Consider the following 18956-nt stretch of genomic DNA (forward strand, 5'->3'; position numbering starts at 1 on the left):
CAACACGTTCCATTCCCCAATAAATACCGACAATACTAAACACACAGACTATGTGTTCTTAAACTGTGTTTGTGACTCTAACAATGCTTGTAACAAGGCTCACTCTGCTCATTTTGGTTTCTCTGGAACATTCTATAATTAAGTGATAAAATAGAAAAAGATTAATCAATCAATAAATACAAGGCACTATAGTGCAATTAATACATATCCTCTACTATAATTTTTTTTTTTTTGTGTTATAAACAAAATTCTAACTCATCTAGTTTGCCCTTAAATGAATATTTTGCTGTTAGCATTCATATTTCCCAAATCTAAACATATCTATTAATATCGAGGCCAAAGTGGCTCTAGGAGCAGCTTAACACTCCTTATGGCTCATAAGTAAACTCTGTAGTGTTTAAGAATTCATATATGCAGTGTATGTGTCTATATATATATATATATATATATATATATATATATATATATATATATATATATATATATATATATATATAATAAAGTGCCCAACGTGGTCTTCTGCTGTTGTAGCCCGTCTGCTTCAAGGTTCAATGTGTTGTGCATTCTGAGATGCTATTCTACTCACTACAATTGTACAGAGTGGTTATCTGAGTTAACGTAGCCTTTCTGTAAGGCTCAAACCAGTCTTGCTATACTCTGTTGACCTCTTTCATCACCAATCATGCCACAGTCGAAATCACTGAGATCACATTTTTTCCCCATTATGATTAACTGAAGCTCCTGACCCGTATCTCCATGATTTTTTGCATTGCTCTGCTGCCACACGATTTGCTGATAAGATAATTGCGTGTACAGATGTTCCTAATAAAGTGGTCGTGAGTGTGTGTGTGTGTATATATATTATACTGTATATAAAGATTACATCCTATCTTATTACACATCAGTTCTATATAATGCTGTAACACACAATCAAAATCAACCACCAACACTTATGATGGAGCATTTCACAAAATCAAATAAGAGCAGGAAGCAGAAAGATAACAAGTTATAAATGACCATTTAAAAACAGATGTAGAGTATAGATCATAAATAATCATACATTCTGAATACAGAAACATTATATTATTTATAAAAAGAGGATGTTCTTAATTTCCTTTAGCACCACAGACATGATTGAAAACAAAATATTTGTAGGAGGACATGCTGCCATTCTGTTGCAGTTTCACTGAAGGATTATTTAGAAAATGATGAAGATTCGACTGATAAACTATCAGCAGACAACCTGACAAGTATCCATGCATCATGAAACTTCAACAAGAAGTCCAGTGCTTGAGGAGGGAGTGCATTTTCCACAATAACCACCACATGTTCCCATCACCCTACTGCCATCCTGTGGAGAAAAGAAGATTTACATGTAAAGTTTGATGGACTATTTTTGTGTGTGTGTGTGTGTGTGAAAATGCAGCTGTTTTTGTACATGAAAACCAATTTGAAGCCTATCTGATATAGGAATGTGCATATATAATGAAAGAAATCTTAATATATTGATGAAACCTCAGGGCTTGTCTCTGACATCACACTTTGACAAGGTTGAAATCGAGCTGAATTCTCTCTTCTAAGCTCATTTCATCTACAACCCCAATTCTGAAAAAGTTGGGTGGGACAGAACGAAAAACATTAGAAAAATGCTAATAAAAACAAAAAGTGATTTGTAAATTATATTCACCCTCTGCTATATTTAAAGCAATACAACTACACAATAATTTCAAATCAGATGATTGTAACATAATCCAAAAAGGTTGGGACAGTCGAGTGTTTACCACTGTGAAACATCACCATTTCTTATAATAACACATAATAAGCATTAAGTTTAAAAAGTGGAATTTTCCCCCATTCATCCATTATGCAGGTCTTCAGCTGCACAATTGTACGGGGTCTTCATTGCCATATGGTGTGCTTCATAATGCACCACACATTCTCAATTGGAGACAGGCCAGGACTGCGGGCCGGCCAATCTAGCACCCACACTCTCTACTTACACAGCCAAACACTAGAAATCCGGCAGCATGTGGTTTGAAGTTGTCCTGCAGGGAAGTCCCTGGAAAAGATGGTGCTTGATGGCAGTATATGTTGCTCCAAAATGGTACATATCTGTCTCATTTATGATGTTCTCACAGATGTGCGAGTTACCTTGACATAGGTACTTACACACCCATGGCCCATACAGACACTGGCTTTTGGACCTGACACTAATACCAGCTTGGATGGTCCTTTTCCTCTTTGGCCGGGACAACACGACAGCTGTTTTTCAAAACATTCTGGAAATGTGGACTCTTCAGACCAAAAAACACAGTTCCACTGTTCTATTTTCCATCTAAGATGAGACCGAGCCCAGAGAAGTCAGCAGCGCTTCTGGACAGTGTTGATGTAGGGCTTCTGCTTTGCATAGTAAATATGCAGCAGTGAATATTGTTGACTAAAACAGGTTTACTAAAGTTATCCCAAGCCCATATTCATTATATCCATTACAGATAAATGCTGTTTTTTAAGACAGTGACGTCTGAGGGATCAGAGTTCACACCCATTCATAAGTGGTTTTCGACCTTGCCCTTTAAGTACCAAGATCCTTCCAAAATCCTTCCAATTTGTCTTTGGGTAACATTGTTCCCAAAGTGCTGGATTATTTGCTGAAGCATCTGTTGGCAAATTGACAAGTTTCGAATGATCCTTGCTCTTGAAGGACTAGGCTTTTTTTGGAGGCTCCTTATATACTATGATAAGATTGCCTCACCTGTTTAACATCTCCTGTTTCACATTGCCTTGTTATTCAACTCGTCAAATTGTTATTTGTCTTAAATTGCCCTTGTTGCAATCATCTGATTTGAAATTACTGTAGATTTTCAAAAAACAAGGAAATTCACAAGGAAAACATCATATAATGTGTAGTTGTAGTGCTTTCAATAAAGCAAAGGGCCTTTTTGTTTTTATCAGCATTTTTCATACTGTCCCAAATTTTTCGGAATTGGGGTTGTACTGTATATAATTATCTTACCAGAAGTGTCCTCCATAGCTCTTGACTTACAACAGCTAGTTCTTTGTTTATAATGTTCACATGTCTTTTGAAATTGGATCATTATTAGGTGGATTCTTTTTAGTCTTGGCCAAAAATGTGAAGAGTCCCTCTGCTGATTTCCATTTGAAAAAGCAAGGAGAACTGACTCTGCACAACGGCAGCTGCTTAAATGTGTTCCTGTAACAGGGCACTTGTACCAAAACAAGATAAATTAGAATACTGCACTTATTCTGCAACTGCCAAAACATAAACTCCAAGCCAAAAAGGAACAATGTCAAGGTCCAGTCCTGATATTAAAATCATTCTTATTCATAATAATGCTGGTCTCATCCACATCATTTTGTGGAATCAAAATGAATACATCCTCATGACTAATGGAGAAAAACATTTGTTGCCATTTTTATTAAATGAGAAAGTGTATAAAGCATGCAAATGTATGACTTCTCTGATAATATTATGTGAGTTAGTTTTCTGTAAGTCAAGTTTGTACACTGCGTGGAATTACCTGAGACCTGTGTATGTCAGCTACAGCGTAGTTCCCTTGAAAAATCCACCTTGTGTTCTCTGCCACCTTAAATCCTGTTCCTGAGAGGTTGATCCTGAACCGGCCCTGAAAAGAAAGCTCAAGAGCATGTTGTTCATGCAGTCCCAATATTTATTCTTGCATATCAACAGGTGGCGGTAGAGAGCAATACGCCTGTACATTAAAGGAATATTCCTGGTTCGATACAAATGAAGCTCATTCGACAGCTTTTGTGGCATAATACTGATTACCACAAAAATAAATTTGGACTTTCCCCTCATTTTCTTAAAAAAAAGCAAAAATGTGGGTTACAGTAAGGCTCTTACAATGGAAGTGAATGGGGCCAATCCGTAAACGTTAAAACACTGGCTGCTTCAAAAGTAAAGACACAAACAGTATGCGTGTTAACATGACTTTAGCATGATAAAATCACTTGCATTTTTTTGCGTAAATTTATATCCAATTTTACAACTTCGATGCCATGAAAAGGTAATGTAAAAAAAAAAAAAAAAATGACTGTAAAAATGACGATTTAAACAACTTCACAGCTCAAATAAGATTTATAAGCTTCAAATGTCTGTCTGAGGTTGTTTTTGAAGATTTTCTGTTTCAGAGGCATGCCCAAAATTAAAGACTTATAACTATAAAAAAAAAAAAACAGTTTGGTATCATTTTAAAGAAAAACTTTCACATTTTTTATGATATACATTATGATAAATTACGAGATTTTCAGCCTAAGAAACTGATGAAAAATTGCACACACAAATTTTTCACATTTTTTCTGATTTAACAATATACATTATATCTCAGAATGTAAATAAGGCGGCTCCAAAAACTGCTTTTGTTTTTGTTTTGTTTTTCCCAATCATGTAACCTGTAAATGTGTATAATTGTGTCATAAAGCCTATCCAAACAAATAAAACATAATAAGTGTACATAAGAATGAATTACACATACAGTACAAATACAACAATGACTAAAGGGATGTTCTCTCTACAAAGCATACAGACATAAGTAACGAGATCTTATTAAGTTCCATTCTGTGTCATTTGAGCCATCATTGAATCTGTGTCATGTAGTTGGCGGCATCTCCTGGTGGCCATTTGTAATTTAGAGTGAACGATTCACCTGTGGTTGCAGCGATCTGAATCCTAATACAACTGGTTTGGCATTCCATGATGCTGGACAACATACTACATCATGAAGTCATCTGATCCAGGAAAGCTAATGTATTTTTAGCCAGATAGCACATTATGCGCTGCATGCACATTGTTATGTACAGCTTCTAAGCTTTAAAACGATACCTATTTTTTGTTGGTCATACAGTTGGACTGTATTTATTAATATTTTGATCATTATTATTTTCTTGGCAGATCCGAGATCCTAGCTTAAAGGGTTAAAGCCTCCAAAAAAATGTAAGTGCCTCACATTGATTTGTTTTTTTTTTTAGATGAAATTCTTTTTTGTGGCAATCAACATTTTGCCAATAATGCTGCGATTGAGCTTAACTTGGATTGATCCCGGAATAGTTTTTTAAAACTGAATTAGAAAACTAATCAATGACAAATGAGCACATTTTAGAAAATATATCACTCTCTTTTTTTCACATAAAAAGAAGCTATACATTTAAAAATATTTGCTTTGTTGACTGAATGTTACATTGAACATAAGAGTCAACATAGAGTTTACAGAGTACATAAATATCTATCCAAATCTACTACTTTTCCCATGGAGCGATCCACCTGACAGCTGGCTCAGACAGTATCAATGAGTAAAATGTGAATTGAATGTTCATTTAAATCCGAGCGTTGGCAATTTTACGCCCTCTGACTATTCCTCTGTGAAGTTCCCACTGAGAAGAAGATAGGGAAATGCAAAATAATAAATAGTCTGGCACAGCTAGATGCAACAAAAACTTTTTTCCTGTATATTGCATGTTGCATCAAGAAACCTGTCTGTGCCGAGGAAGCAGCAGTCGTATAAGGTGAGATCCAAGACTGTGCATGAGACACCATAAAGACGCTGCTAGTTGACATGTCTAACTGTAGTGACATAACAGGCGGGAGCACTTTAACCTTCGTCTAGTGGCATTTTAATGGCTTTTTCATAGAAAAATGTTATGTTGTTCTAGATATCCATCTATTGGACTCAGTGAGCATTTGATCACTATGGCATCTCGCCTATGGTATCAGGTATAAATAAGATGAGGATTAACCATGGTGACTAATTGTGTTATGTACAACTCTTAGGATAGATAGAGGTGTGTAGTAATTCAAGTAGAAATCTGAAAAACCTACCAATTAGCCAATGTGAGAAAGCAGGGATAAAGAAAGAGAAAGCTATATGGAAAAGATAATGTTCAGCATTCGTGGTTTTGACGTGATGTGCTACCTACTTGTGGACAATGGGAAGCACTGTAGCAGTCACCTGCGGTGGCAAATGGAACCTTCTGACCTTCATGGGTGAAGGAATATTTCCAGTCTGTGGCTAAGCAAATGTAAACCAAAAGTCATTTCAATCAAATTATTTTGATTTCAGATGTGAGAGTCATGAGTTTTGTGTAGAAAATACAGTAGAACTTTTTCACTTAATGAGGTAAGAGTGGTGTAACCTAATAATTAAATATCTGGGCTGCCGAATTAAAATTTGGAGGTTTGAGATATCACTGTTAGCCACTTGAGCAATATATTTAACCCCAGGTTGTCCCTGTAATTTAGGATGGTATCGATATAGAGCAATGTTGTGCATGTGTAACAGTTTACTTTAAATTACAGAAATTCCATCTGCATTTGTCAGGTAGAGATTAAAGTGATAAAATTAGTTTCTATTTTTATAATACAGAGGATGCTGTTTCCTCGTAAGCATAAAAATCGGAATTACATTTATTTTTAAAAATCTTTTGGAGCCAATCTTATTTGAGAATAATATCAAAGAAATGTTTAGTGGGCTCACTTAAAATGGTCATTTTGCTAAGGTCCACTCTGACTTTTGTGAAAATGGAGAGACCAGCTGCTGTGTAGTCTCTTTTACATTGGCAATCTTCTCTTCTGCTTAGGTTGGATGGACACTGTGTGGGATCCATCAGTCTGGACAACAACAACAGCAACACAAAAAGACTTGAAGGAATATTCTAGGAGTTGATGTGACCAAGGCATGCATATATGTCTGCATAACATCTTTCAAATCTACAGGCACTGTTACCTGTATTCAAAGACCTCAGAGAAGTTCTCTCTTTCCCCTGTAATCAATGTGATATACTCCTTAGGGCTGTCTGTGTTCATTTCTGAACAGTAGATCTGAAGAGATACAGAGGAGGCATGCAGAATGTAAATATTTTCCACAGACAAACATCAGATATTCATACTTGTATTATGGTCTGTACCACAACGCAAACTTATGGAAGATTCATGTTTAAAGCTATTGCACTTAAAGGTGGAGTAAATCATTTTAATTCAATACACTTTTTGTCAAATTCTGCAAATATCTCTTCATGGTCCGCTAGCTGTCTTTTCTATGTGCACTGAAAACAAAAATCAGGTGCTTGTACACAGCCCTGGCTTTTAAATGGAAAAATAAACAAAGTGGATCAGACTGATCACACACAACACTATTCCAGTCAACCAGCAACAGGGGGCGGATGCGGTTATTTATCTTTTGGTCAGCTAGCCTCCTTCTAAAGGAGCACTGAAGGGAGGGGTGTGTTTGTTTGGCTGTTGAGTTCAAATATCAACAGTCTTTCTCAGGAATCACTTACTCCACCTATAAAGGGATGTTCACCAAAAATTTTTAATTATCTCATCATTTACCCTCAGGCCATCCCAGATGTGTATTAGTTTCTTTCATCTGCAGAACCCAAACTAAGACATTTCGAAGAATATCTCAGCTCTGTAGGTCCACGCAAGTGAATGGCGACCAAACGTTTGAAGTTCCAAAAAGTCACATAGAGGCAGCATAAAAGTAATCCATATGCTCCTTTGGTTCAATCCACATCTTCTGAAGCGAACTAATCCACTTTGGGTGAGAATAGACTAAAATGTAAAACAATTTTTTTACTGTGCATCGCGCCATTGCAGTCTCTACACACAATCATGATTTCAAGCTCGATTACACTTCCTAGCACTTGACAGCAGTGTATTAGAGCTTGAAATCATGATCACCAAGGAGACAGCAAATGTCAAGATTTATAGTGAAAAAGGAGTTACATTTTGGTGTGTTTTCCACCAAACCTGACTGGATACTTTTATGTTGCCTCTATGTGCATTTTAGAGATTCACTTGCATTGTACGGACCAACAGAGCTGAGCTATTCTTCAAAAAGTTATACACATCTGGGATGGCAAAAGGTTAAGTAAATGATGGGAGAAATATAATTTTGGGGTGAACTATTCCTTTAAGAACTGATGGGAAAAGGCAGAAAGTGGAAGAAAATGATTTAAAGACATTACAAACTACTGAATATGTTGTGTGATTGCCATGCACATTTTGTTACATTTTCTGGTGCTTTCAGGTGACTGAAGCACACATTAATCCTGTACACAGTGTTCATAGTTTAGGTAAATGTAATGTCAAGAGAAATGGAAATATAATCTAGAAAAGTAATAATACGTGTCTTACTTTTAACACTTTTCCATGTATGTTCAAATTCTGTTCCCCATCAGATAAAAAGCTATTCTGGAGCTGTATATCTCTGCAGTTACTTGGGAAATGGCCTAAAAGTGAGTGAAAAAAGGAGATTTACAAAATGAAATATTAAAAACAACATAAAGACATGAATACCGTTAAAGACCTCAAAAAAGGCTTTTAGTCTTTTAAGTATATTAGTTCAAATTGTAGTTAAATATGTTGCATATCTTTCTTAACATATCTATAAAGTTACGTAAAATCTGTGGCCAGTGTTGGGTAAGTTACTCAAAAAGAGTAATTAATTACCAGCTACTAATTACATCTTCTACAGTGTAATTAGATTACTGTACTAATTACTTTCTAAAACCCTTTTGAAAAATGCCAGATGAAAAATGCAAGGAAGACATGAAATAGTTTTTTTAATTCTTTCAAATAAATCATATAAATCAAAAACATTATTCATGAACAGGCCAAAGAATTTAAGGGGGCTGCATTTAATTAGAAAACATACATTTTGGTGGGCCTGTGTAGCTCACTGAGTATTGACGCTGACTACCACCCCTGCAGTCGCGAGTTTGAATCCAGGGTGTGCTGAGTGCCTCAAGTCAGGTCTCCTAAGCAACCAAATTGGCCGGTTGCTAGGGAGGGTAGAGTCACATGGGGTAACCTCCTCATGGTCGCTATAATGCTCTATTCATTAACATCAGACTTAAGTTTACAAATTACTACACGTTAAACATGTTACATTTGCAAGAATGTCTTCTTCAGCAAGACATTTGAACTTTTCTCAACAATAATCTTTCAAAATCAGATAAATTCTCCATTGAACTTTCTTTCCTAATAACTTAAAAACATTTTCAATTAATTTGGTATTTTTGTGTACAATTTGGATTTGATAATAATATTCAGAGGTGCAAAATCATGAGAGGTGAAAAAGGAGAGAAAGTTATAGCAGGTATTCCAGAGGTATTTTTTCAGTTGATTTTTATATTGTTGTTGTATTAAAAAAAATAATTCTTAAATGATGAAGGTTTAAGTACCGTTCACTTGGGATGGGGTAATTTCTTCAGCTTCAACATGGAACAGAAAAACATACAGGATGTCCTGGCTAATATAGTTTGCATTTACAACCATGCAAAACAGGGGATTGCTATGCCGTACCAGCAATGATGCGTAAATCGTGTCATTATTAGCAGCAATTCCTGCTCCTGCCAAATGATGAGGGCCACGGATTTCTTTGAGCACTAAGGCTAACTAATTTGAACACATTTCAATATTAGCAAATTTTAGCTAATCTAGCTAATGTGATTACTGTGTGGCTCTTATTACCTTCAAATTTTCAGGTCCTTAGATAATGAGAGCATCTTCACAGCTGGAAGGCATCCATTCCACTGAACTTTAATGTTGTTTCGCTTTTCTCTTTTATAAAGCGAATGTCGAAATTTCCAAGAAAATAATGCATGTTCTTCGGTGTCCTTCGCGATAAAGCAGATTTTTGCCTTGAGAGCAGAGTGCTGATGTGAGACAGGTTTTATTTACGCATGCAACAGTAAGCGGCACTGAGTCATGAGAGACAACCGGAAGAGTATCTAAACCATCTCTCACTATTAACAAACATCTTTCTGTATCACTTTATATCAGGAAAATTCACAATTTCTTTTGTCAAAAATTAACACTTGTAATCTTTACAGTAATCCCAATTTTTTGAAAATGTCATTGTTATCTGATTACGATGGGGTTTTATGTAACTGTAATGGATTACATTTAACTATTTTTTTATCCTGATTACCTAATACCTAAGTAACATGTTACCCCCCCCCCAACTATTTTTTTATCCTGATTACCTAATACCTAAGTAACATGTTACCCCCCAGAGCCTGGAGGCAAACATGATAAACACTACACTACAGAAACCACAATGACCCTAAACAGCACTCCTCAGCAACTTTTTCCACACATCAAGAAATACTCTCAGGTCGAACCCCTGCTTGAGGAGCCCTTGGCCACTTCTTAAGGAATGTCCTGATTTCAATAGAGCTTCCTCTGTATCCGGCCCATTTCAAAATGAGGACCTTTTGCATTTGAGGCAAAAAAAAGCGTATGATTTGTTTCAGCCCAGTTACAAAACGGGGACCTTTCGTGTGGGAAAGAGGAAGATGATTACCACTACACTCAGAAATCACATTAGAAACAAGAAACCATGCGAGCACTTTCTTCACACAACAAAAAGTTACTGAAAGCCTGTGACATTGAACCCTTGTTTGAGGAGCTTTTGGCCAATTCTCAGGGAAACATCCTGTTCAATTCACACACGCAAATCGATTACTCTCTTCAGAGTAGGGATGTTAATGATTGATAGATAATTGATACATTTTCATTAATAATTTGATCGATTAAACTTGTCGATCATCACTTAATTAATTTTAGGACAAATGCATTCAGTAATCATGCCAGCAGATGTTGATAAGGCTGTCTATACAGTCATCCGCAGCTAGAGGGCACTTGCGCATTGCATGTCATGTCAGGTCTGCATCACAGAAGAAGAACCACAATCAGTGTTGGAGCATTTTTCTATAAATTATAAATTACATCAGTGATCGCCGGGAAAGCACAAAGGTGCATTTACCTCACCATAACCAGAGAATCAGTATGTTATATACTTTGTTTGTGCAGTGTGTTATGATTTTACTTAATTTCAAATTTTCAAATTTCAAGGTCCAAAATATCCCACGATCCACAATCTGAAGTTTTAATGAACTTTTTGAATTTTTTTTACTAAACAGCCTAAATGTAAATACACTGAACTAATACAATTTTAAGAGGATAATGCCATACTTGCATATCTTACACATATTATTTGAAGTCCTCCACATGCGTTTTGCAGTATTAACTTTAACGAGTAATATATTAGTTGATCGTTAATTTCCATGACGATCGGTTATAAAAATGTCTGAGATTTGAAATTCCTAATTAACTTCCCAAACATGGGTTCAAGTAATACAATTATCATTGTTATCACTGTGTTACTACTTCAATTGTACTCACATGAGGGATTGGTGCAGGCTTTCCTTTCCTCAGGTCTAGAGGAGGAGGGACATTTGTCAGTAATGGCACCCTCTGCTGATACACACAGCACTCTTCTCTCTGTCCAGCCCCTTCCACAGCTTGCAGAACACTTGTACACACAAGCAGAGGCACATATACAATCAGCAGACAATGTGGGCTTGGTAAGGACATAAATAATGATTTATTATATACACTTCTATTTTATAATAGAACATTAATATAACATTCATTATGCCACAAATGCAGTCAATTGAGCTTCAGTTTAATTGAGCACATAATAATCCTTGAACATACATTCATGCTGAATGTAAGACATCACAAATGGCTAACACTTGATTTAAATGTATTAAAATATATTCTTGAAATGTCATTACATAGTACAGGATGCTTCTTTTAGAAAATAGATTAATAAAAAAGATTATAAAAAAGATATTTCTTTAAAATATGTAACAGTTTTAATGAACAAATTTAAAATTTATTTTAAATAAATAAACTTACAGGTCCCCATATACCCACTCTCCAGGTATGTAGAGTAGGACAAGGCATCTGTAAACAGGGCAAGATGGGCTCAGGACGGGTGCCAGGGCAGTTTAACGAAGAGTTAAGACCATACTCATAATTATCAATCCCAGCATGCACCTCACTGCAGGACACCAGCCTCCTCTGATAACCTTGTCCACAGGTGACTGAGCACTAAAATGGAAAAAAACCTTGATGGAAACAAAACCAAATCCATAATGTCTGAGATTCTACAGGAAAAATCCTCAATATTGTATAGAATATGTATTTTATAAATCATACTTTATTGTGCACAATGTACAAATTGCATTTATTAATTTAATGCAACATAACAGTTCTCTAAATTAGCTAAAACATAATTTTTTTTAAATCTGATTGGATTTTTTCCATTAATACACAGCTGTTAAACTGCCATTCATTGAGAAACCATCTCACTTATGAGGATACCACTGTTACCTACAATAGGCTTTGTGTGCTATCTCATATTTTCTTTTCCTGTCTCTCTTACCTCAGACCACTCTCCTGTAACCCAGATGAACTCACAGGGTTGAAGGTTACAAGGTTCCATATCAGCAGGTTTACTTTGGTTCATGCAGTACATCTCATGAACCTCATCTTCCACTTGATCCATGCACACCACTGCTCGAGCCTTGTGGCCAGAACCACATGTTTTACTGCACTAAAATAAGTGATATACCAAAAAATGACTGTGATTATAAATTCTAATTCTATCAGAACACATAATTATATGATTATCCAAGAATGTGAAGTCATTAAAGTGTGATAAGAAGTGGATTTCACAACTTTAACAACTCATGTCAAGATAGAGCTAGTGACATCATGTCTTATTGCATGTCTCTGTCAATGTGAAAACTGTGCAATAACTGTATAATGCACTTTGGCTTCTTTAAATAGATTTAAACAGCATCAAAACTATTAATATTCAGACGGATCTTATGGTTATGGAGCCCCTTTTTTGTGTTCCCTCGCAATAAATTTACCATGGTTTTACTAGAGTAACGATATTTTAACCATGACATTCGTTGTGAAATATTGATAATACAGGAAAATTAATTATTGTTATTATTATTTTACTATACAAATACCATAGATTAACAATGGTTTTACTATAGTCATATTATAGACTGTAGTAACCATAGTTTTACTATAGTAATAATGCAATAATCATGACTGTTGTGGGCTAACCATATTTGTTTTTTTTGTTTGTTTTTGCAGAAACCATGGTTTTAATATAGTTATATTGTAGTAACTATGAAAAGTAAGTTAAGTAACCATGTTTTTTGGCAGAAACTAGGGTTTTAATACAATACTGTATCCATATAATAACCATGGTTTTTATTATAGATTGTGGTTCCTAAAGTTTTGCCATGACCACAAAATAATGATTTTTATTAACCCTTTAAGCTCGGCCTGTCGGTGGGCCTGTTCGGCAACATAATAATAACTACAGCCTTGACCAACACAAAATAGGTATTGTTTTAAAAAAAAAAATCACAGTATATACTGTATTATTGTAACCTTGTGGTTACTATAATGTGGTTCGTTCTCAGTGGGGTGTGTGATGAGTTGAGCTTGGATGTGCTATGTCTCCGTGGCAACTCGCTCAATAAGCTATGTGATAAGATGGTCTCAGACATGGAGGCAGCTGGGATTTGTCCTCTGCCACCCGGATTGAGGCGAATCACTATGCGACCATGAGGATTAAAAGCGCATTGGGAGAATTTGGCATGCCAAATTGGGATAAAAAGGGGGAAAAAAATTATAGTAATAAAATAAATAAATATAAAAAATCATCAAATAGCCGTGTCATATATTGTTGGAAAGCTCTCAAAGAGTAGAATACAACCAGTGTGTTTGTTTTACTCACAATAATGTCATGTAAATGGCACAGGCTTAATGATGCAGACTCATTGAGTCAATAGGCACTCATTCTGTGAAATCTCATTACAACAAACATGTCTGCATGCTAGGCAATACTTTAGTCATTGTTGTATTTGCATGTGTAATTAGTTCTTATGTACGATTATTATGTTTTATTTGTTTGGAGAGGCTTTTGGATACATGAAGATGTTTTTGGACACTATAATAAATACATTTTCTATATCTTTTCATTGCTTTGTCAAATCAACACCATTTTTTTCTCAGATACAGTTGTCATGATTGGGACCGAAACAAAAGCAGTTTTTCGGAACCACCTTATTTATACACAGTATAAATATACAATGTCAAATAAGAAAAATAGTACATTTCTGGCAAAACATTTCTGTGTAATTTTTCAGCAGTTTCTTAGGTTGAGAGTCTCAGAATGTATCATAATCCATATCATTAAATAATCATTTACACTGAGCGTGTTTACATGCACAGTAATATGCTGATTACTCCCAAAAATCTTCTTATTTAAAAAAATCTACCAAAGCAAGTAAACCATGTTTACATGAGATTTAAACAATCGCATTATTTTGTGCTTTTGACGTCAAATTGCGAAGAGACATTGGATACATGTGCGCACATTAGATAAGCCGTTGAGAACAGCTTATTAAGCATAATCGGTGTAAGAACATGCATGTAAATGCACTCAATGATTCCAATCACTTGACACTCAAGTTTTTTGTCGAGCCTTTTGTATAAGCCTTTAATTTTGAGTATGCCTCTGAAACAGAAAATCTTTAAAAACACCTTCAGAGCTTAAAGGGATAACACAGTTTTCTTTTTCCTGTTATTAGTATGGTTTCACTATAATAAGTATAGTAAGACCCCAGTGCATGCCACTGCTTCAAACTGAGAGAGCGGGAAGTCGGAAGGAGAGGTACCTCTTTCTGTGAATCCTTTCATATGCTGCACATTTTTGACAGTGAACAGCATCAAGCTTTGTTCACTGCAACTTGGCCCCTTAAGCATCCAACGGGCAAAATGAGCTACTCTAACAGGCTCCAGCTGCTTGTGTCTGCAGTGATGGGGGAGTAGTGGAGGTGTTCTCTAAAGCAGTGCACTCAACTAATTACACTTGTGTTGTGATTTCATGCTGCTAGATGACCCAGATTTGAGTCTGTCTTCACAGATTTTTGGTCTCTTTCTTTTCTATTGTTCAAGTTTTTCCGTAGACTCTTCTGGGAAGTTCCACAGATAGAACTGCAGGTAAAAAAAATATTTTGTCCACACTACACAAACCCACAGGGGAAGACTAACTTTTAACCTAAGTGTGCAAAAAGATTAATTGTAACATATTAATGGAAAATACGTATTTTATATTATTGTAATAAAGCATCCTTTGTGTGAACCTTGAATCTTCGCTCCTTTTCTATAAAAAGCAAAAATCGAGAATACATTGAGCCACTTACAATGGAGGTGAATGGGGCCAATTTTTGGATGGTTTAAAGGGAGAAATGTGCTTCTAACTTTATAAAAGCACTTATATTAATTCTTCTCTTAAAAATGGCGTACTATTTGAGCTGTAAAGTTGTTTAAATCATCGTGTTTATTGTAATTTTAGGGTTTACAGTGTTACTTTGTTATGACAACAAAGTTGTAAACATGGATATAACTTTACACTATAAAGGTTAGTAAGTGTGTGGCAGCGGGCGCTTGACCACGCCCCCGCTGCCACAAAGTGATTTTATCAAACTAAAATCATATTATCATGCATATTGTATTATGTATTGCGTTTTAACATTTACTGATTGGACCAATTTACTTCCTTTGGAAGTGCCTCTCTGTAATCCTGATTTTAATTTTTTTATTTATTTTTAAAATGTTTGTGGTAATCAACTTTATGGCACAACTGCTGTCATTTGAGCATAACCGAAATTTAACAGACACTGCCCTTGTAGTGTGTCCCTACTCTATATTGCAATTTTCCCATGCCGTGCCAGAGAAAATGTCTCACATGCTTAGAAAATACATTTCTTGTGCTCACACACACTTACAACTGCTCATACACCACTCACAATTTCTCACATATTCACCTTTTGCCAGTCCCCATTGCTCCACCTGTAGTGCGAGACACAATCAGTAACTCGACAAGTTTGGGTAGAAGGTGGGCGGGGGAGCAGGGAACATTTAGATTCCTGTGCTCCGTCCTCATCGCCAAATACACAAAGGACCTCTCTATGCTGCAGTCCGCTTCCACACGATGACGAACACTGCAGAGAATGACACGGGTAGGTTAATGGAACTCTGTCCTTAAATTCTAAATTCTATTGTGTGTTTACATAAAGCCCAGCAAATTATAGCAACCACTCTAGTTTGTTCAGCTACTCATTACTTCGGTGATGAGCCTATTTGGTACAAATCAAAATGTGTTCACAGTTATGGAAAGGAATAAATGAAGAGAACAAAGCCAGTGTGTGTGCATGACAGAATAGAAACAGTTGCTCCATTCTGCCTGTTAAACCTCAGCAAAATGCTGGCGTTAGGATTAGACATTACAGTACCTGTTGAATGCCCAATTTATAGGTTTTCCAATTTTTATAAGAGGGCCACTGAATATTCGAGCAAACAGCCAATTAGACACAAACATCTAAGGTTTTTCTTTTGTCTCTTCTTCATGTTGTGATGTGTTTTCAAAGTGTGTGTTTTTGGTTCTAAGCAACAGCATTTCTTTTTAAATGTCAATATGAGACATCTTGCAGGTTGAAACAGAGACTATTTATTTAGTAGTGACAGGCCACTTCTATTAAAATGGAATTGAGAAACTGGAACACCCAACCAAGGAGCTCTATGCGACCAACGGTCAACGGATATAGAACGGAAGTTCCGCCATACAGGAAAAAGAGCCAATCACCTTTTAGATACAGACATCACCTGTCAATCAACTTGAGAGAGCACATGCTCATTAGCTATACAAGCAGGGAAAATATAGTGTAATAGAGTTTTCTAGTGTAATATGAGGTAAAGAAGCAAAATGTATGATTCCAGTGTTGTCAAATTTTATTGATGATTTGAAATACGTTCTTTGATCGTAATCCTGACCAATCGTTTTTGAGATTTCGGTCTCTCCCCATTCAAGTAGACAGGAGCTGCACTCCAAAGCATTCCAAAGATGGTTGACAGTGGAATGACTAGCTAGAAAGACTTCAAAATCACCCGTCTGCCAGTTGTAAATGACAACTGTACAGTCAAGAGAGCATTTTGTGTATCAGACTTTGTATCTCACAGTCAAATAGGGTTAATTAGGGTAATTTGGGACATTTCTTTGCACTTTCAACTGTAATCTACTTTAATTGCTGTTCAAACAAATAAAGGCCAAAATATACCTGTTCAAAACTGAAGAATGAACGGGTGTGATGTCATTTTGAAAAAAATCTGGCCAAAACGAAGGTGTTTTGTTTTGTTCATTTCGGTGGTTCGTAAAAGCTCGCCTGGCGAACTTGCAGGAAAACTTCTAAGTGACTCCTTAACGCCTCCTTACTGCCATTGGTTCACATCATCGATAGCTACCTTGATGCCAACAGCTCATTCTGTTTATGTTGTTCAGTCAGTGAAAATCAGTTAAAAATAACCCACACCGGCATGTAGAGTTATTAATGAGCTGGTGCAAATGTACTTATCGTTCAATCGTTCATGTCAAAAATTGCAAGACCATGTCATGCAATTTATGTGTTTTGTTTAAAAAGTCTACAAAAGCCTAGTATTTTAGCTTAGCGTAAAGCTGACAAGTTACACAAGGTTTATTTCTATTTCTTCTGCTCCAAACTTACTTCAAACTTACTTCTCTGTCTGCTCGTGTGAATGTCACACATCATAAGAAAGTGTTTCACAGCTGTTCAAATGCACTTTGGATTGCATAATTTATATGTATAAATGTTTTCCATCAGTAAGGACTAAATATTAAATTAAACAAATGACAATAAAATGCAAAGTAATCTCTTCAGTAATCAAAATACTTTTGAATGTAACTGTATTCTAATTACCAATGATTTAAATTGTAACTGTAGTGGAATACAGTTACTAATAGTTAGTATTTTATACAGTATATGTAATCCAGTTTTTAAATTCAAATGAACTGAAAAAAATCTACCAGTGCTGAAGAAGTAATCCAAAGTATTTAGATTATGTTACTGACCTTGAGTAATCTAACGGAATAAGTTACAAATTACATTTCACAGCATGTATTCTGTAATTTGTAGCGGAATACACTTCAAAAGTAACCCTCCCATCCCTGTGTGTATATATATATATATATATATATATATATATATATATATATATATATATATATATATATATATATATATATATATATATTTCTTTTCCTTTTCAGGTATCAGTTTTACCTCTCCCCAGTTCCCTGTCTTCCACTTGGGGCACCTCCCACCTCTGCAACGCCTTTGCTTTTGTGGGAGGGGCAAGTGCAGGCAATTCTCTTCTGGGATTTGCTGGCCCGAGTGACTGGCACACGTCACGGTACGGTATTTGAATCCTCTCCCACAGGAGGCAGAACACTGCAAAAAGGGAGGAAAAAGGCAAAAGTAAAGTCTAAATGCTTGTTAAAAACAAGCCTACCTCACCACCACCACAACAGATATGGGTTAGCGTGCCATTTGAGGCTAAAGTTGAGTATTCCCAAATACGGGAATTTATGGGTAAACAAAAGAATTGATCAATCCTGTGGTAATCACAGTTATCATTTTTAAATATATTACCATTTTGGCAACACATTGTACTGATGTGGGAGAGTACTTAAGTATGGATCTAAGTCATGGTAAATGGCATATTATATTTAACTTACAGAGTGAATTTTTTTTGGGTAGATAAAGTTCAATGTTTTGTCAACTGAACAATCAACACCAAGATTTGCAAGAGTACAGCCGAATGGACTCTACATATATTCCTCACAGCGTTGGTTTCATCCGTGCCAAATTAAATATGGCATCTACCCAGATTAAGGTCTGCAGACATTTACAGTAGGACATACAAAATAACAAATTCATGATACAATAAACAACAGGAGCAGCATAATAAAGTCATTCTAATCATCTGTTTCTCCTGCACCATTAAGCACTGTTTTACAGTTCATATGAAGCTGATATTTGTCTCACATCTTGTTTACTATATTAATGTGTAGAGGGACCTAACCCCTTGACCGACTTTACCATGACGGGAGGGGAAGGGAGGGAGGCTTCACTGGGCCCCTGGATGGGAGAGGAACGGAAAATCAAAGGGCCTGAAAGTG

At 35.9% G+C, this 18956-nt stretch overlaps 1 protein-coding gene across 1 annotated transcript in view; it reads right to left on the reverse strand.

The window, feature by feature from the left end:
* Positions 1–514: 514 nt before the first annotated feature.
* Positions 515–18956, reverse strand: part of LOC127626054 (A disintegrin and metalloproteinase with thrombospondin motifs 9-like) — a 68682-nt gene continuing 50240 nt past the window's right edge. The window contains exons 29-39 of the mRNA XM_052101585.1: positions 18058–18225; positions 15748–15924; positions 12273–12443; positions 11744–11938; positions 11225–11354; positions 8171–8265; positions 6759–6853; positions 6510–6643; positions 5953–6044; positions 3540–3644; positions 515–1351 (exon numbers count right to left, since the gene is read on the reverse strand). Of these exons, the coding sequence (XP_051957545.1) occupies positions 1262–1351; positions 3540–3644; positions 5953–6044; positions 6510–6643; positions 6759–6853; positions 8171–8265; positions 11225–11354; positions 11744–11938; positions 12273–12443; positions 15748–15924; positions 18058–18225 (1452 nt within the window). The 3' untranslated portion in view covers positions 515–1261. The remainder of the gene's footprint in view (positions 1352–3539; positions 3645–5952; positions 6045–6509; positions 6644–6758; positions 6854–8170; positions 8266–11224; positions 11355–11743; positions 11939–12272; positions 12444–15747; positions 15925–18057; positions 18226–18956) is intronic.

This window comes from Xyrauchen texanus, chromosome 32, assembly GCF_025860055.1.
Source record: "Xyrauchen texanus isolate HMW12.3.18 chromosome 32, RBS_HiC_50CHRs, whole genome shotgun sequence".
NCBI classification, from domain to species: Eukaryota; Metazoa; Chordata; class Actinopteri; order Cypriniformes; family Catostomidae; genus Xyrauchen; species Xyrauchen texanus.